Here is a 16265-nt window from a genome sequence, read left to right on the forward strand (position 1 = left end):
CTCAGGTAGTAATCCAGAGATTATTACCTTTGTGCTTCTGCTTTTTAATTTGGCCCCTAGTTGCTTATAATTCCTCAGCAGAATCTCTTTGTTTGTCCTACCTATGTCATTGGTACCCACGTGAGCCATAACAACTGGATCTTCCCCCTCCAGCCCAGAGGAGATGTCCCTAACCCTGGCACTGGTTAGGCAACACAGCCTTCGGGACTCACGCTGTCAGTTGCAGAGAACAGTATCTATCCCCCCAATGATACTGTTCCCTACCACTGCAACGTTTCTTTTTACTCTCCCCACTTGACTGGCCCTCTGCACCACGGTGCTATGGTCAGTTTGCTCGATCTCTGCAGTCTCTGCTCTCATCCACACAGGGAGTAAGAGCCTCAAACCTGTTGGACAAGAGCAAGGGCTGAGGCTCCTCCATCACTCCATCCTAAGTCCCCATACCTTCCTCACACCCTCCTGTCCCTGACCATGGATCGAATTTGATTGATGTCACCCTGTCTCTCTCCTTCCCCCCCCCACAATGTGTCGAAGTGTCTGCAGCTCAGTTTCCAGCTCATCAACGCAGAGCCAAAGTTCCTGAAGCTGCAGCAGATGTGGTCGCCATGGACCTCAATGGTGTCCACCAGTTCTCACATGCAACAGCAGAAACACCACCTGACCTGCCATCTCTAATGTATTCAATTGGTTAAGATTTGAAGTATGAACATTTAGTTTATAATCCCAGCTCTTAATTAAAACCAATGCCCAAGGAGAGGAAAAACTGACCAAATTGACCAACCTAGCAGCTAGTGAAATATCACTTACCTATTTTTAATTGTTGGTTTTTTTTAAAAATTGATTTTAATCTTTCCCCTATTTGAATTCCCACTCTTTCCAAATAAAATTACTCTGTTTAAGACCTCTCTGTGCGCAGTGATCTCCACAATGAAGACAGGAGTTATAGTGACACTACCAATTTTAAGAATACTTTCCAAAAACACCTTTCAAAATATTCAATGGCCTAGAAATTGGGTATCTCCCCATTTGCAGGTGGTAACACTCGCGAGGTGCGAGACTTTGTGCCAGGCGAAGAAGTCTCGCCCTTCATGATAAATTGGAGTTACTGCCCAAAGAAAGTGGAGCGCTAAATCAAGCTGGGAAGGCTTTGGGTCTTGCACTGATTTAAAATCTCATTTGTTCCTTACCCCATTCCTGATGTTTTTTTCCCAACGAAGTGACATAGTTCTTAGGTCAAATAGCTTGATATCTCCATTGTCATATCCAGCACACACACAACGCTCCTGGTGACTGCAGGCATGACCTGTTCATGGAGGCAACACAAAATGAGGGAATTTAGGAAAAAAAAAAATCAACTGAACTGGACTCCCTCCCCAGCCAGGAAGGGTCTCATTTTATTTACCAAAACTCAATCAATGCTGGTAGTTCAGCAAATATGAGAAAAATCTAACTAGTGTTCAGCATGTGTATTACATTTATTCTGAAAACAGTTATTTTTTTTCTCCTCACTGCTTCCACATCCAGATTAAAAATGGAGGAGGGGGAGGGAGGGAAACCATCTAGGTTTCCCCAAGCTCTGGAATCCCTTCTCTAAACTTCTCCACCTCTCTCTCTCCTCCTTCAAGATGCTCCTTTAAACCACTTTTAGGTCACTTGTCCTAATATTTCCTTATATGCCCCATGCCAAATTTTGTCTGATAACACTTCTATGAAGCGCCTTGGAACGTTTTATTATGATAAAGGCACTATATAAATGAAAGTTGTTGTAGGTATCTTGCCCATTTAAGAAATTACTATCTGGTGCTGCCATTTTGGTCATGTGATCCTCATTCACTCCACTGTATATAAAACCTTATTCTGCATCGTAACCTTAATCCTTTTCAGAGCATCATAGAAGAATACAGCAAAGGAGGCCATTTAGCCCATCATCCCTGTGCCTTCCATCTGCAGTAGCAGTATCTATAAAACAGGACTTTTTAATTTTTTATGCTTCAACGTAGAAGTATACTAGTGACCAGTGAGAGATGGGCATCAGCACAGGGAGAAAGCAGTAAAGAACTTGAAAGCACTTTATTAGGTGGTAAATAAAATTAGAATGACGCAGCATAGAAAAAGGTGATCTTTCTACATAGTACACAGCTCAACAAAACCAAGACATGTTGAGCACATTCAATTCCTTCCCTCCCATAGTTAAAATGCAAGAATTAGAAAAAGTCTAGAAATTACTGTCTGAATATTATCTACATGTTCCTATGGCATTCCTTGCCCATTATTTTAACCGAAGCATTAAACCATTTGCTTTAAGTGGGTTAAAAATGCAAATAAAGGAGTGTGATATGAACATGTTAAATAAATACCACAGGCAGTAATTTCTGCCCTTAAGGTTCTAATCCAGAAGAGTAAAACTAATTGAAGCATTCGCCAATAATGAAATATTGGCCAATAATGGAGTCAAGAAGAATATCCTGGAACAGCACAGATAAACCCATGATTGGACAACAGACTTAAGAATTGCAAATGTTACACCATTGTTCAAAAAAAGGGTGTAAACATAAACCCACAAACTACAGGCCAGTCAGTTTAAACTCTGTAGTTGGGCAGCTTTTAGAAACAGTAATCGGGGACAAAATTAATGTCACTTGGATAGCTGTGGATTAATTAAGGAAAGTCAGCATGGATTGGTTAAAGGCAAATCATATTAAACCAACTTCGAGTTTTTTTGATGAGTTAACAGAGAGGATTGATGAGGGCAATGCAGTTGACGCAGTGTACATGGATTCCCAAAAGCGTTCAACAAAGTGCCACATAATTTAGAACTCAGCAGAGGAGGACAAAGGGTTTGATTAGGGCAGGGAAAATGGAGTACGAGAAGAAGCTTGCAGGGAACATTAAGGCAGATTGCAAAAGTTTCTATAGGTATGTAAAGAGAAAAAGGTTAGTAAAGACAAACGTAGGTCCCCTGCAGTCAGAATCAGGGGAAGTCATAACAGGGAACAAAGAAATGGCAGACCAATTGAACAAGTACTTTGGTTCAGTATTCACTAAGGAGGACACAAACAACCTTCCGGATATAAAAGGGGTCAGAGGGTCTTGTAAGGAGGAGGAACTGAGGGAAATCTTTATTAATCGGGAAATTGTGTTGGGGAAATTGATGGGATTGAAGGCCGATAAATCCCCAGGGCCTGATGGACTGCATCCCAGAGTACTTAAGGAGGTGGCCTTGGAAATAGCGGATGCATTGACAGTCATTTTCCAACATTCCATTGACTCTGGATCAGTTCCTATCGAGTGGAGGGTAGCCAATGTAACCCCACTTTTTTAAAAAGTGGGGAGAGAAAACAGGGAATTATAGACTGGTCAGCCTGACCTCAGTAGTGGGTAAAATGATGGAATCAATTATTAAGGATGTCATAGCAGCGCATTTGGAAAATGGAGACATGATAGGTCCAAGTCAGCATGGATTTGTGAAAGGGAAATCATGCTTGACAAATCTTCTGGAATTTTTTGAGGATGTTTCCAGTAAAGTGGACAAAGGAGAACCAGTTGATGTGGTATATTTGGACTTTCAGAAGGCTTTTGACAAGGTCCCACACAAGAGATTAATATGCAAAGTTAAAGCACATGGGATTGGGGGTAGTGTGCTGACGTGGATTGAGAACTGGTTGTCAGACAGGAAGCAAAGAGTAGGAGTAAATGGGTACTTTTCAGAATGGCAGGCAGTGACTAGTGGGGTACCGCAAGGTTCTGTGCTGGGGCCCCAGCTGTTTACATTGTACATTAATGATTTAGACGAGGGGATTAAATGTAGTATCTCCAAATTTGCGGATGACACTAAGTTGGGTGGCAGTGTGAGCTGCGAGGAGGATGCTATGAGGCTGCAGAGTGACTTGGATAGGTTAGGTGAGTGGGCAAATGCATGGCAGATGAAGTATAATGTGGATAAATGTGAGGTTATCCACTTTGGTGGTAAAAACAGAGAGACAGACTATTATCTGAATGGTGACAGATTAGGAAAAGGGAAGGTGCAACAAGACCTGGGTGTCATAGTACATCAGTCATTGAAGGTTGGCATGCAGGTACAGCAGGCGGTTAAGAAAGCAAATGGCATGTTGGCCTTCATAGCGAGGGGATTTGAGTACAGGGGCAGGGAGGTGTTGCTACAGTTGTACAGGGCCTTGGTGAGGCCACACCTGGAGTATTGTGTACAGTTTTGGTCTCCTAACTTGAGGAAGGACATTCTTGCTATTGAGGGAGTGCAGCGAAGATTCACCAGACTGATTCCCGGGATGGTGGGACTGACCTATCAAGAAAGACTGGATCAACTGGGCTTGTATTCACTGGAGTTCAGAAGAATGAGGGGACCTCAGAAACGTTTAAAATTCTGACGGGTTTAAACAGGTTAGATGCAGGAAGAATGTTCCCGATGTTGGGGAAGTCCTGAACCAGGGGTCACAGTCTAAGGATAAGGGGTAAGCCATTTAGGACCAAGATGAGGAGAAACTTCTTCACCCAGAGAGTGGTGAACCTGTGGAATTCTCTACCACAGAAAGTTGTTGAGGCCAATTCACTAAATATATTCAAAAGGGAGTTAGATGAAGTCCTTACTACTCGGGGATCAAGGGGTATGGCGAGAAAGCAGGAAGGGGGTACTGAAGTTTCATGTTCAGCCATGAACTCATTAAATGGCGGTGCAGGCTAGAAGGGCTGAATGGCCTACTCCTGCACCTATTTTCTATAATACGCTTGCCAGAAAAGTTGAAGCCCATGGAATAAAAAGGACTGTGGTAGCATGGATATGAAATTGGCTAAGTGACAGGAAACAGAGTAGTGATGAACAGTTGTTTTTCGGACTGAAGGAAGGTATACAGTGGTGTTCTCCAGAGGTCAGTTCTAGGACCACTGCTTTTCTTGATATATATTAGGACTTGGACTTGGGTGTACAGGGCACAATTTCAAAATTTGTAAAGGACACAAAACTTTGAAATATAGTGAACAGTGAAGAGGAGGGGGATAAGACTTCAGAAAGACAGACAGGCTGGTGAAATGGACAGACACATGGCAGATAAAATTTAATGCAGAAAAGTGTGAAGTGATATTCTTCCTAACAAAATGAGAGAAGAGGACATAAACTAAAATGGTACAAATCATAAAGGGGGTACACAAACAGAGAGACATGGGGGTACGTGTGCACAAATCGTTAAAGGTGGCAGGGCAGGTTGAGAAAGCAGTTAAAAAGGCTTGTGGGATCTTGGGCTTCATAAATAGAGGTAGAGTACTAAAGTGTGGAAATTATGACGAGCCTGTATAAAACACTGGTTCGGCCCCAAATGCAGTAGTGTCCAATTCTGGGCATCACATTTTAGGAAGGATGTTACAGAAGGTGCAGAAAAGATTTACGAGAATGATTCCAGGAATGAGGGACTTCACTTATGTTGATAGACTGGAGAAGCTGGGCTTGTTCTCCTTGGAGCAGAGAAGATTGAGCGCAGAATTGATAGAGGTGTTCAAAATCATGAGGGATCTGGACAGAGTAGATAGATAGAAACTGTTCCCATTGGCAGAAGGGTTGAGAACCAGGGGACACAGATTTAAGGTGATTGGCAAAAGAACCAAAGATGATGCAAGAAAAAACTTTTTTTTTTTTTTACATAGAGAGTGGTTTGGATCTAGAATGCAATGCATGATAGGTGGTGGAGCCAGACAGACTCAATGTTATCTTTTAAATGGGGGTTGGATAAGTATCTGAAGAAAAAATATTTGCAGGGCTACAGGGAAAGGGCAGGGGAGTGGGACTAGCTGAGAGACAGCACGGGCTTGATAGGTCGAATGGCCTTCTTCCATGCTGTAACCATTCTAAGATTCTAAATTGTACTGCATTTATGGAAAAAAAATTTCTGATAGTTCAAATGGGCTTTTCTTGTTCCATGTGTCTTAAGTTTGCAAAGTCCAGCAGGTACAACACATACAAATAACATCTGCTAATAAAAGTCAGAAAAAAGCTATAGTCAAGCTCTGAAAATGAAATCCTTCTGATTTAGTCAAGGTATCTTTGGTATCAAATACTTTTATATTCATAATGTATATGGGACATCCATTATGGTAAAATTTAACCCACACAACACAGCTCTTTAAAAGCATTATTGTAAAATAATTATTCGATCCCTACCCAATTCCTCTTAGTAATCTTAAGATATTGATTATGGATGGCTTCAATAGAAAACTATATTTAGGACATACCAAATGCAACAGTCCAGCAATCCCGCTTGGTATCTCCATCTGCCGGCTGCATATTTGCTACAGGTGTGTCTTTTTGTCTTGGGTCCCAGACTTTCACCATTCCTTTCAAAAACATAAAACAGATCTATATAATGTAATTTGCACTATATTGACTCTGTGTGCAATTAATGTACAATGAGCATTCAGCACATAAAGCAGATGTTTAGATTGTCAGAAACTTTAAACTAGACAGATCCAAACAATGCAATTTAACCCAACCTTCATTGCTGTCTGCATTTATGATTTTGTTCTCCAAAAAGAATGTTAGTGATAATGTCAGAGATCAGCAAATTATCGTGCAAAATGTATTACTTTTGTTTCAAGTGGTTTAGTTGATATTAAAACCTGCAGCAACAGCTAGTTGGTGAGAAGTGCACTGTAAGTGTGTGCATCGTGCCAAGTTTCTTTAAGACCAAGGCATGTACAAATGATACGGCCCATTCATGCAATTACAAACCAACACAGAGGATCCCATGCCAAAGGCTCCGGTAAGCAAGCCATGTTCTGCTCCACTACCAGTTCTGCCAATTTGAAAAGGCTTTTCAATGGGCATAGATATGGTGCACATTTGTTTTTTTTTAAATTAAGTGCACTTATTTATTTTCTGAGGGGGTAATTTTCTAACCCCTTTTCTCCCTCCTCTCCTCAAGATACTAGCTGCATATGTCAGTGTATGATTCCATAGGCTCTCATTGTCCTTCCCCAAGTGGCAAGTGAGAGACTAGAGACTTCAACCATGGAGACCATCATGCCGAATTTGATCTAACCATCTACCAACAGCTAGACATTTTCACTTCCAGCAGGGATCACGGTGCAGCATTCAAGATCAGAAACCGGTTTAATTCTTACTAGGAACACAGGTGTCAATTGTACTGCACAATTGTCATCTCAATAGCAGAAACACTATCTGGCATCTTCTGGTCTCGGAATTGAATATTATACCTGGCAGTGCCTTTATCCATTAGGAAGTGAGCATGCTTATTTCCATGCAATTTGTGCATTATGACAGAGAGAGGAAGGGAATCAGAACCCAACTCTTCATCCTGCCCCAAATCACAATGATAATTATTGAGATGGACATGGAGAATCACAACTAGAGAGCATGATAATATGGTAAAGTATCCTTGAGCTGAATTGAAACAGTATGGTCACCAATCTTATTTAATGTAATAGCACTTGAGTCATATGTTTTTGGGACTCACACTTCATCACTTTGAATTCCTCCCACCTTTCCGTAACATAATAAGAACATAAGAAATAAGAGCAGGAGTAGGCCATTTGGTCACTCGAGCCTGCTCAGCCATTCAATAAAATCATGGCTGAGCTGGTCTTGGGCTCAACTCCCACTGGCACTTTAGCATTGAATAGCTCAAAATATTCTCTCCACAAGTGATCCACGTCTAGAAAACGCAAGTAAATGTACAAATTACTGAAAGGAAGAACCATGCCACACTTCAAGTTACTAACTTGCAGAATACTGCATCATGTAGCACAATGAATATAAATTCAGTTGAAACATTCAAAATAAAAATGGATTCCTAGTTCAATACACAGTAGGGTAATGTAGAGAAAAGGGTGGGGGACACGGGACATGAGGGGAATAATTTAAATGCAATTTACCATCTCTGCTGCCAGTAACCACTTCCGGGGCTCCTTCCCCAATTCCCAGGCCTCCTATACCATCAATGCTGTTTATGATCTCCTTGTGAGCTTTTACTGAGTACACCGGCATTTCTGGGGCCTCCAGATTCCTAGATAAAGATAATGAGATAAGTGAGCAAAGTTTACAAAATTCCCAGTGAACGGACTTGGCAGAGAGTGGAAGTGACTTTGAAACTACTTACAATATGAAGAAAAGGAGAGGCAATGCAATTTCACTAAACAAAAACATTAACAGTTCAAAGTTAATTGGAAGAGTTTATTTTAAATCCATAGAAAATGTACACTATTAGGTTGTGCAACAGTTGAAATTCGAGACAGTGTGTCATAGAATGGTAGGATATTGGTTCGGACTGAGATGGTCAATAAGGCGAGTTTCTATCGCAGTCCTGGCACACAATGGTGGAAAATTGCTGTTTTAGACACCTCTTTGCTAGCTGACTGCATGAAAGTCTACAGCCCAGCTGTTTGATCCGGTTGGAGTGTATACAAAATTAAGAGGAAGGGCAGCCAAGAGAAAAAAACATTTTAAAATAAAAGTTGCATGATACTGTGTTCATTATGCATTTGGCCAAAGATACAACAGTGAAAATTGGAAAAGATTTAAGTCAATCATTGGCCAGCCCAAGAAAGTAAATAAAACTCTATTGGTTTAATGATTACCTACCGCACAAACATTGATGAGTATAGATGCAGATATAGCAATTTATTTACCAGTTACCATGAGGCACTACCCCCGCCCCACCCTGCCTCCCTAGAAATTGGAGCATGTGATCTGAATGGATTTATCTTGCAGAATTAAGTCCTGTGTTCCTGGATGCAGGAAGAATGTTCCCAATGTTGGGGAAGTCCAGAACCAGGGGTCACAGTCTAAGGATACGGGGTAAGCCATTTAGGACCGAGATAAGGAAAAACTTCTTCACCCAGAGAGTGGTGAACCTGTGGAATTCTCTACCACAGGAAGTAGTTGAGGCCAATTCACTAAATATATTCAAAAGGGAGTTAGATGAAGTCCTTACTACTCGGGGGATCAAGGGGTATGGCGTGAAAGCAGGAAGTGGGTACTGAAGTTTCATGTTCAGCCATGAACTCATTGAATGGCAGTGCAGGCTAGAAGGGCTGAATGGCCTGCTCCTGCACCTATTTTCTATGTTTCTATGTTCCCATTCTGGGTCTGGAGACACATGTTTTCAGTCACAACAAATTTGAATGCACATGTACAGCAGCTACCCATTAGGGTCTTCCTGCAAGTCATTAGGTTGACAGTCTGTTCATTGTTAAAATTGTTATTACCAATATAAAATAGGTACATAGGAACAGGAGTAGGCCATTTAGTCCCTCAAGCCTGTTCCACCTTGCAATTAGATCATGATTCATTTATACCTCAACTGAGGTGAGCGAAAATTTAAGTCAAAGAATAAGGAGAAGACAATACAGCAGAGTAGCACTGGGGGAATTGAAAACCAGAGCGTGACAGGAAGAGACAGAAGGTATAAACATAAAAGTGAATCAGAAAGTGGGGTCAAAGCAGGAAAAAAAAAATGGTAAAAAAAACAAATTTAAAAGCTCATCTGAATCCACACAGCGTTCATAACAAAATAGATGAATTGACAGCACAAATAGATACAAATGGGTATGATCCGATAGCCATTACAGAGACGTAGTTACAAGGTGACCAAGGCTGCGAACTAAATATTCAGTGATATTTGACAATTCGGAAGGACAGACAGAAAGGAAAAGGAGGTGGGGTAGCTCTGTTAGTAAAGGATGAGATCAATGCATTAGGTGAGAAATAACATTGGTTCAGAAGATCAAGATGTTGAATCCATTTGGATGGAGATAAGGAATAATAAGGGGGAAAAGTTGCTGGTGGGCGTAGTCTATAGGCCCCCTAACAGTAGCTACACTGTTGGACGGAGTACAAATCAAGAAATAATGGAGGCTTGTAAAAGTAGAACGGCAATAATCATGGGTGATTTTAACCTTCATATTGATTGGACAAAGCAAATTGGCCAGGGTAGCTTGAGGAAGAGTTCATAGTGTATCTGGGATAGTTTCTTTGAACAGTACGTTGCGGAACCAACCAGGGAGCAGGCTAGCTTAGATCTGGTACTGTTAATGAGATAGGATTAATAAACAATCTCCTAGTAAAGGATCCTCTAGGAATGAGTGAACATAACATGGTTGAATTTCAAATTCAATTGGAGTGTGAGAAAGTTGGATCTCAAACCAGTGTCCTAAGCTTAAATAAAGGAGACTACAAAAGATATGAAGGCAGAGTTGGTTAAAGTGGACTGGGAAAATAGATGAAAAAGTGTGGGACGGTTGATGAGCAGTGGCAGACATTTAAGGATATTTCATAACTCTCAACAAAAATATATCCCAATGAGAAGGAAAGACTAAGAAGAAATAACCATCCGTGGCTAACTAAGGAAGTAAGGGATGGTATCAAATTGAAAACAAGGGCATACAATGTGGCCAAGATTAGTGGGAGGCCAGAGGATTGGGAAACTTTTAAAGGCCAAAGAACGACTAAAAAAAAAAGAGGGAAGATAGATTATGAAAGTAAACTAGCATGAAATATAAAAACAGATAGCAAGAGTTTCTACAGGTACATAAAAAGGAAAAAAGAGTGGCTAAAGTAAATGTTGGTCCCTTAGAGGATGAGACTGGGGAATTAATAATAGGATGGGGAAATGGCAGAGACCTTGAACAAATATTTTGTATTGGTCTTCATGGTAGAAGACACTAACTAACAACATCACAATAGTGAATAATCAAGGGGCTATTGGGAGGGAGGAACATAATACAATCACTATCACTAAAGAAGTAGTACTCGGTAAAATAATATGACTAAAGGCAGACAAGTCCCCTGGACCTGACGGCTTGCATCCCAAGGTCTTAAAAGATGATGTGATGGTAAGTACTGCACGGAATCAAATACGGCCAGGGTGATGATCTGGACCAGTTTCAATCGCCTGGAGGGGTCGGAGAGGAATTTTTCCAGATTTGTTTCCCCCCCAAATTGGCCTGGGTTTTTACCTCTCCCAGGAGATCACATGGCTCCAGTTGGGGTGGAGTGTAGAATGTTTCAGGGTAAGGGGTGGCGCAGATGTGTGGGGCGGACTGGTTAGGTTGGGTGCTCTTTACCTTTTTGCCATTGTTCATTGGTTTCTATTTAACCTTCAGGCCTTCTGGAAGTCCAAATACACCACATCCACTGGTTCCCCTTTTTCCACCCTGTTCGTTACATCCTCAAAGAACTCCAGCAAAATCCAGGGAAATCATGTTTGACAAATTTGCTGGAGTTCTTTGAGGATGTAACGAGCAGGATGGATAAGGTGGAACCCTGTGGATGTGGTTTATTTAGATTTCCAGAAGGCGTTCGATAAGGTGCCACATAAAAGGTTACTGCACAAGATAAAAGTTCACGGGGGTAATATAGCATGGATAGAGGATTGGCTAACTAACAAAAAACAAAACAGAGAATCGGGATAAATGGGTAATTTTCTAGTTGGCAAACAGTAACTAGTGGGGTGCCGCAGGGATCGGTGCTGGGTCCTGAACTACTTACAATCTATATTAATGACTTAGATGAAGGGACAGAGTATAATGTAGCCAAGTTTGCTGATGAAAGCAAATTGTGAGGACACAAAAAATCTAAAAAGGGATATAGACAGGCTAAGTGAGTGGGCAAACATTTGGCAGATGGAGTATAATGTGGGAAAATGTGAGGTTATCTACTTTGGCAGAAAAAGATAGAAAAGCAAATTTTTTTTTTTTTTTTTTAAATGGAGAAAAATTGCAAAGTATTGCAGTAGAGAGGGACCTGGGGTTCCTTGTGCATGAAACACAAAAAAAGTTAGTTTGCAGGTACAGCAAGTAATCAGGAAGGCAAATGGAATGTTGGCCTTTATTGCAAGGGGGATAGAGTATAAAAGCAGAGAAGTCCTGCGACAAGTGTACAGGGTATTGGTGAGGCCACACCTAGAGTACTGCTTACAGTTTTGGTCTCCGTATTTAAGGAAGGATATACTTGCATTGGAGGCTGTTTGGATTCAAACTAGTGAACCTTCTCCAGATATGAGGGGGTTGGCTTACAAAGATAGGTTGAGTAATTTGGGCCTATATTCATTGGAGTTAAGAAGAATGAAAGGTGATCTTATCGAAACATAAGATAATGAGGGAGCTCAACAAGGTGGATGCAGAGAGGATATTTCCATTCATAGGGGAAACTAAAACAAGGGGGCATAGTCTCAGAATAAGGGGCCACCCATTTAAAACTGAGATGAGGAGGAATTTCTTCTCAGAGGGTTGTAAATCTGTGGAATTCTCTGTCCCAGAGAGCTGTGGAGGCTGGGTCATTGAATATATTTAAGGCAGAGATGGACAGATTTTTGAGCGATAAAGGGAATAAAGGGTTATGGGGAGCAGGCAGGGAAGTGGAGCTGAGTCCATGATCCGATCAGCCATGATTTTATTAAATGGCAGAGCAGGCTCAAGGGGTCAAATGGCCTATTCCTGCTCCTATTTTTTTATGTTCTTAACTCCATTTACCCACCTTTGATCATATTCCTTAACAACCTTCCCTAATAAAAATCTGTCGATCTCAATCTTGAAAATTTCTATGGACTCAGCATTCATAGCCTTTTGGGGAGAGAATTCCAGATTTTCACTACCCTTTGTGTTAAAAAATGCTTCCTAATATCACTGCTAAATGGCCTGTCTCCAATTTTAAGATTGCATCCACTTGTTTTTAATTCCCCCTCTGAAGGAAATAACCTCAGTGTCTACTCTTCATAAACTTGAACTCATCCAAATCTATTTTGCCGGTATTCTAACTCGCACCAAGTCACGTTCACCCATCACCCCTGTACTCGTTTGCCTTCATTGGCTTCCAGTCCATTTTAATATTTTCATCCTCGTGTTTAAATCCCTCTATAGAAACAGAAACATAGAAAATAGGTGCAGGAGTAGGCCATTCGGCCCTTCGAGCCTGCACCGCCATTCAATGAGTTCATGGCTGAACATGCAACTTCAGTACCCCATTCCTGCTTTCTCGCCATACCCCTTGATCCCCCCTAGTAGTAAGGACTACATCTAACTCCTTTTTGAATATATTTAGTGAATTGGCCTCAACAACTTTCTGTGGTAGAGAATTCCACAGGTTCACCACTCTCTGGGTGAAGAAGTTTCTCCTCATCTCGGTCCTAAATGGCTTACCCCTTATCCTTAGACTGTGACCCCTGGTTCTGGACTTCCCCAACATTAATAAGAACATAAGAATTAGGAACAGGAGTAGGCCATCTAGCCTCTCGAGCCTGCTCCGCCACCCAACAAGATCACGGCTGATCTGGCCGTGGAATCAGCTCCACTTACCCGCCCGCTCCCCATAACCCTTAATTCCCTTATTGGTTATAAATCTATCTGTGATTTGAATATATTCAATGAGCTAGCCTCAACTGCTTCCTTGGGCAGAGAATTCCACAGATTTACAACCCTCTGGGAGAAGAAATTCCTTCTCAACTCTTTTAAATTGCCCCCCCCACCCCCGTATTTTGAGGCTGTGCCCCCTAGTTCTAGTCTCCCCGACCAGTGGAAACAACCTCTCTGCCTCTATCCTGTCTATCCCCTTCATTATTTTAAATGTTTCTATAAGATCACCCCTCATCCTTCTGAACTCCAATGAGTAAAGACCCAGTCTACTCAATCTATCATCATAAGGTAACCCCCTCATCTCTGGAATCAGCCTAGTGAATCGTCCCTGTACCCCTTCCAAAGCTAGTATGGCCTCATCCCTCCCTATCTCTGCAACCTCTTCAAGCCCTTCAACCATTTGAGAACTCTACATTTCTCCAACTCTGGCCTCTTGCACATCCCCCACATCCTTCGCCCAGCCTTTGGCGGCCATGCCTTCAGCCGTCTAAGCCTACGCTCTGGAATTCACTCCGCAAACTTCTTTGTCTCTTTCCTCCTTTAAGACACTCCTTAAAAATCTACCTCTTTGACCAAGTATTTTAATGTTTTCTTTTTATCTCTGCCAATTTTAGTCTAATTGCACTTCTGTGAAATGCCATGGAACGTTTTTCTATGTTTCGTCATCATAGGTAGTCCCTCGAAGCGAGGATGACTTGCTTCCACACCAAAAAAGAATGCGTTCACAGGTGTTTCAATAAAGGACCTAATATTTCAGGTCCCAAACGACATGTTGAAGGGTGGAAGATGCTTGTGCATGGGTTTTTTTTTTTAAAAACGTGGGGTGGCCGTTGCATACTAGCCACCACACAGGCTTGACAGAGCTAGGTCTTGGTCCAGTGGCAAGGATTGCCCAAGACAACTGGAGACCAACTCTGCTGCCCGGACCTAGTGCGCACACATATCGCAGTGTGGGCTGGCCAGTGCTGCCCCTGGGCACCCCGCCTCTCCTGGGCCCCGAACTCACACCTCTCCTACACTACATGATAAAAAATAAACCTTCACCCCTTCCCCACACAAACCGAGGAATCCAGTACAAAAAAAAAATGTTTTTCCTCTACAAACAAGCCCCCACCCGCACAAATCAAAATCCAGAACTCACCCCAGAATAATATGGAATCTTCTAAATGGAACTGATTGGAATCACGAAACAATAAAATACAGGCCACAGGGACTCACAGGGACCCAGCTCAAATCATGGGCCATCTCAAATCACAACAAGTAGATACAAACAGGAGATGTGCAGAAACCTGACAACCCCGCTTTAAACGTAGGCGGTTTGAAGCACTATGAACTAACACTATCTCGAACTATGACCACAGGGAGTCACATGCCCATAAACTCTAACCACTGGGGGGGGACTAAATACCGACAACTGAACAGGGACAGGGAATGGACCAAACCCAGGGGACCCACTTCATATAGCAATCACTGGGCACCCCGGCCGGAACACAGTCAATACAGGGTACCTCATCGATACAGGGCTCAGACTGAATACCGACACCCAATGGAACAAAGCATCGAGATTGTCCAGGGATCCTCTAAACCACAACCTATCCGAATCACCACCACCCTACTTTACACAAACCAAACACCAACAATTGGGCCATAACAAAGACCACAAAACACCCCGGACCCTGACCCAAACCATAGAGGGAACAAACCCCCTAAACAGAGAGTGAGTGGAAACCCAGCCACCCAACCCGAGACATGACCACAGAACAGACCATAACACACACAGCCGCCCCCCGCAACCAACCCGAGACATGACCATGGAACAGACCATGACACACACATCCCCCCCACCAACCAGAGACACATTTGGCATTAGTCAGGAAAATCTACAAAATGACCCAAAGCATCCATCACTTATTAATCCTGAAACACCAAACCCAGCCCCCTAAAGGGATCCTTAACCAGACTAACAGTCCATAAAGCCAGACAACCCCTCACAGGAGACTAACAACAGACAAACGGAAAATTGGGCCAAACAGACTGGACAAATCCTTATTAGATCACTATAGAACCACCCTACAACAACTCGACAGGGAGTGGGGGGGTGGGGGGGGGGGAATGGGGATGAGGACTCCACAATCCAACTGCCAGAAGCCATAATGAAGGCAACAAACTGGAGCAAAAAAATATCTAAAACAAAGATTTTTTTTTTGTTTCTATGTTTAAGGTGCTATACAACAATAACTTGCATTTATATAGCACCTTTAACATTGTAAAACATCTCAGAGCTTGTCATCGTTGTACTCTAACGAAACCCTCGATCATTTTAAACACCTTGATTAGATCACATCCGAACCTCCTAAACCCAAGGGAATACAAGCCAAGTTTATGCAACCTGTCCTCATAACTTAACTCTTCAAGCACTAGTATCATTCTGGGGAATATTTTCAAACTGAGAAGGGCTCAAAGTCAAGCAAAAAAGGAGGGGGGAAACCCCACCTTTCTTTGGAATGTAAAATACAAATACAATTATTTTCTGTTAAATTGCGAGGAGCATCACAGTTTAATGTTAAATGTCGATCAGCCCATCTATCATTAAAACAATTTGACATTCATGTGGATCAATAAAAATGAACTCAAAAATCCTACTTCCACATGTATATGGAATTATAAAGAAGCTTCAACGGGTTTTTTTAAGCTATAGTTACAAAATTCCACCACCACACCAAATCAGTATACCACAAAGTATTAGAAAATATACACCAGGCCATCCATAATTTGCTTGGGAACTTGTTAAAACAGGAATTATCTGATCAGCTTAATTTATGAAAAAATTCTCATGACTAACAAACACCTTCAGTCGACAAAGATTTGCAGTCGACATTTATAATTTATCTATC

General features: G+C 41.9%; 1 protein-coding gene across 1 annotated transcript in view; it reads right to left on the reverse strand.

Annotated features, from left to right (window-relative positions):
* dnaaf10 (dynein axonemal assembly factor 10) overlaps positions 1–16265 on the reverse strand; it is a 44319-nt gene that overhangs the window by 20456 nt on the left and 7598 nt on the right. Inside the window, exons 3-5 of the mRNA XM_070888770.1 lie at positions 7897–8027; positions 6238–6339; positions 1188–1303 (exon numbers count right to left, since the gene is read on the reverse strand). Coding sequence (XP_070744871.1) covers positions 1188–1303; positions 6238–6339; positions 7897–8027 — 349 coding nt within the window. The remainder of the gene's footprint in view (positions 1–1187; positions 1304–6237; positions 6340–7896; positions 8028–16265) is intronic.

The sequence above is a fragment of the Pristiophorus japonicus genome, chromosome 9, assembly GCF_044704955.1.
Source record: "Pristiophorus japonicus isolate sPriJap1 chromosome 9, sPriJap1.hap1, whole genome shotgun sequence".
Classification (NCBI taxonomy): domain Eukaryota; kingdom Metazoa; phylum Chordata; class Chondrichthyes; family Pristiophoridae; genus Pristiophorus; species Pristiophorus japonicus.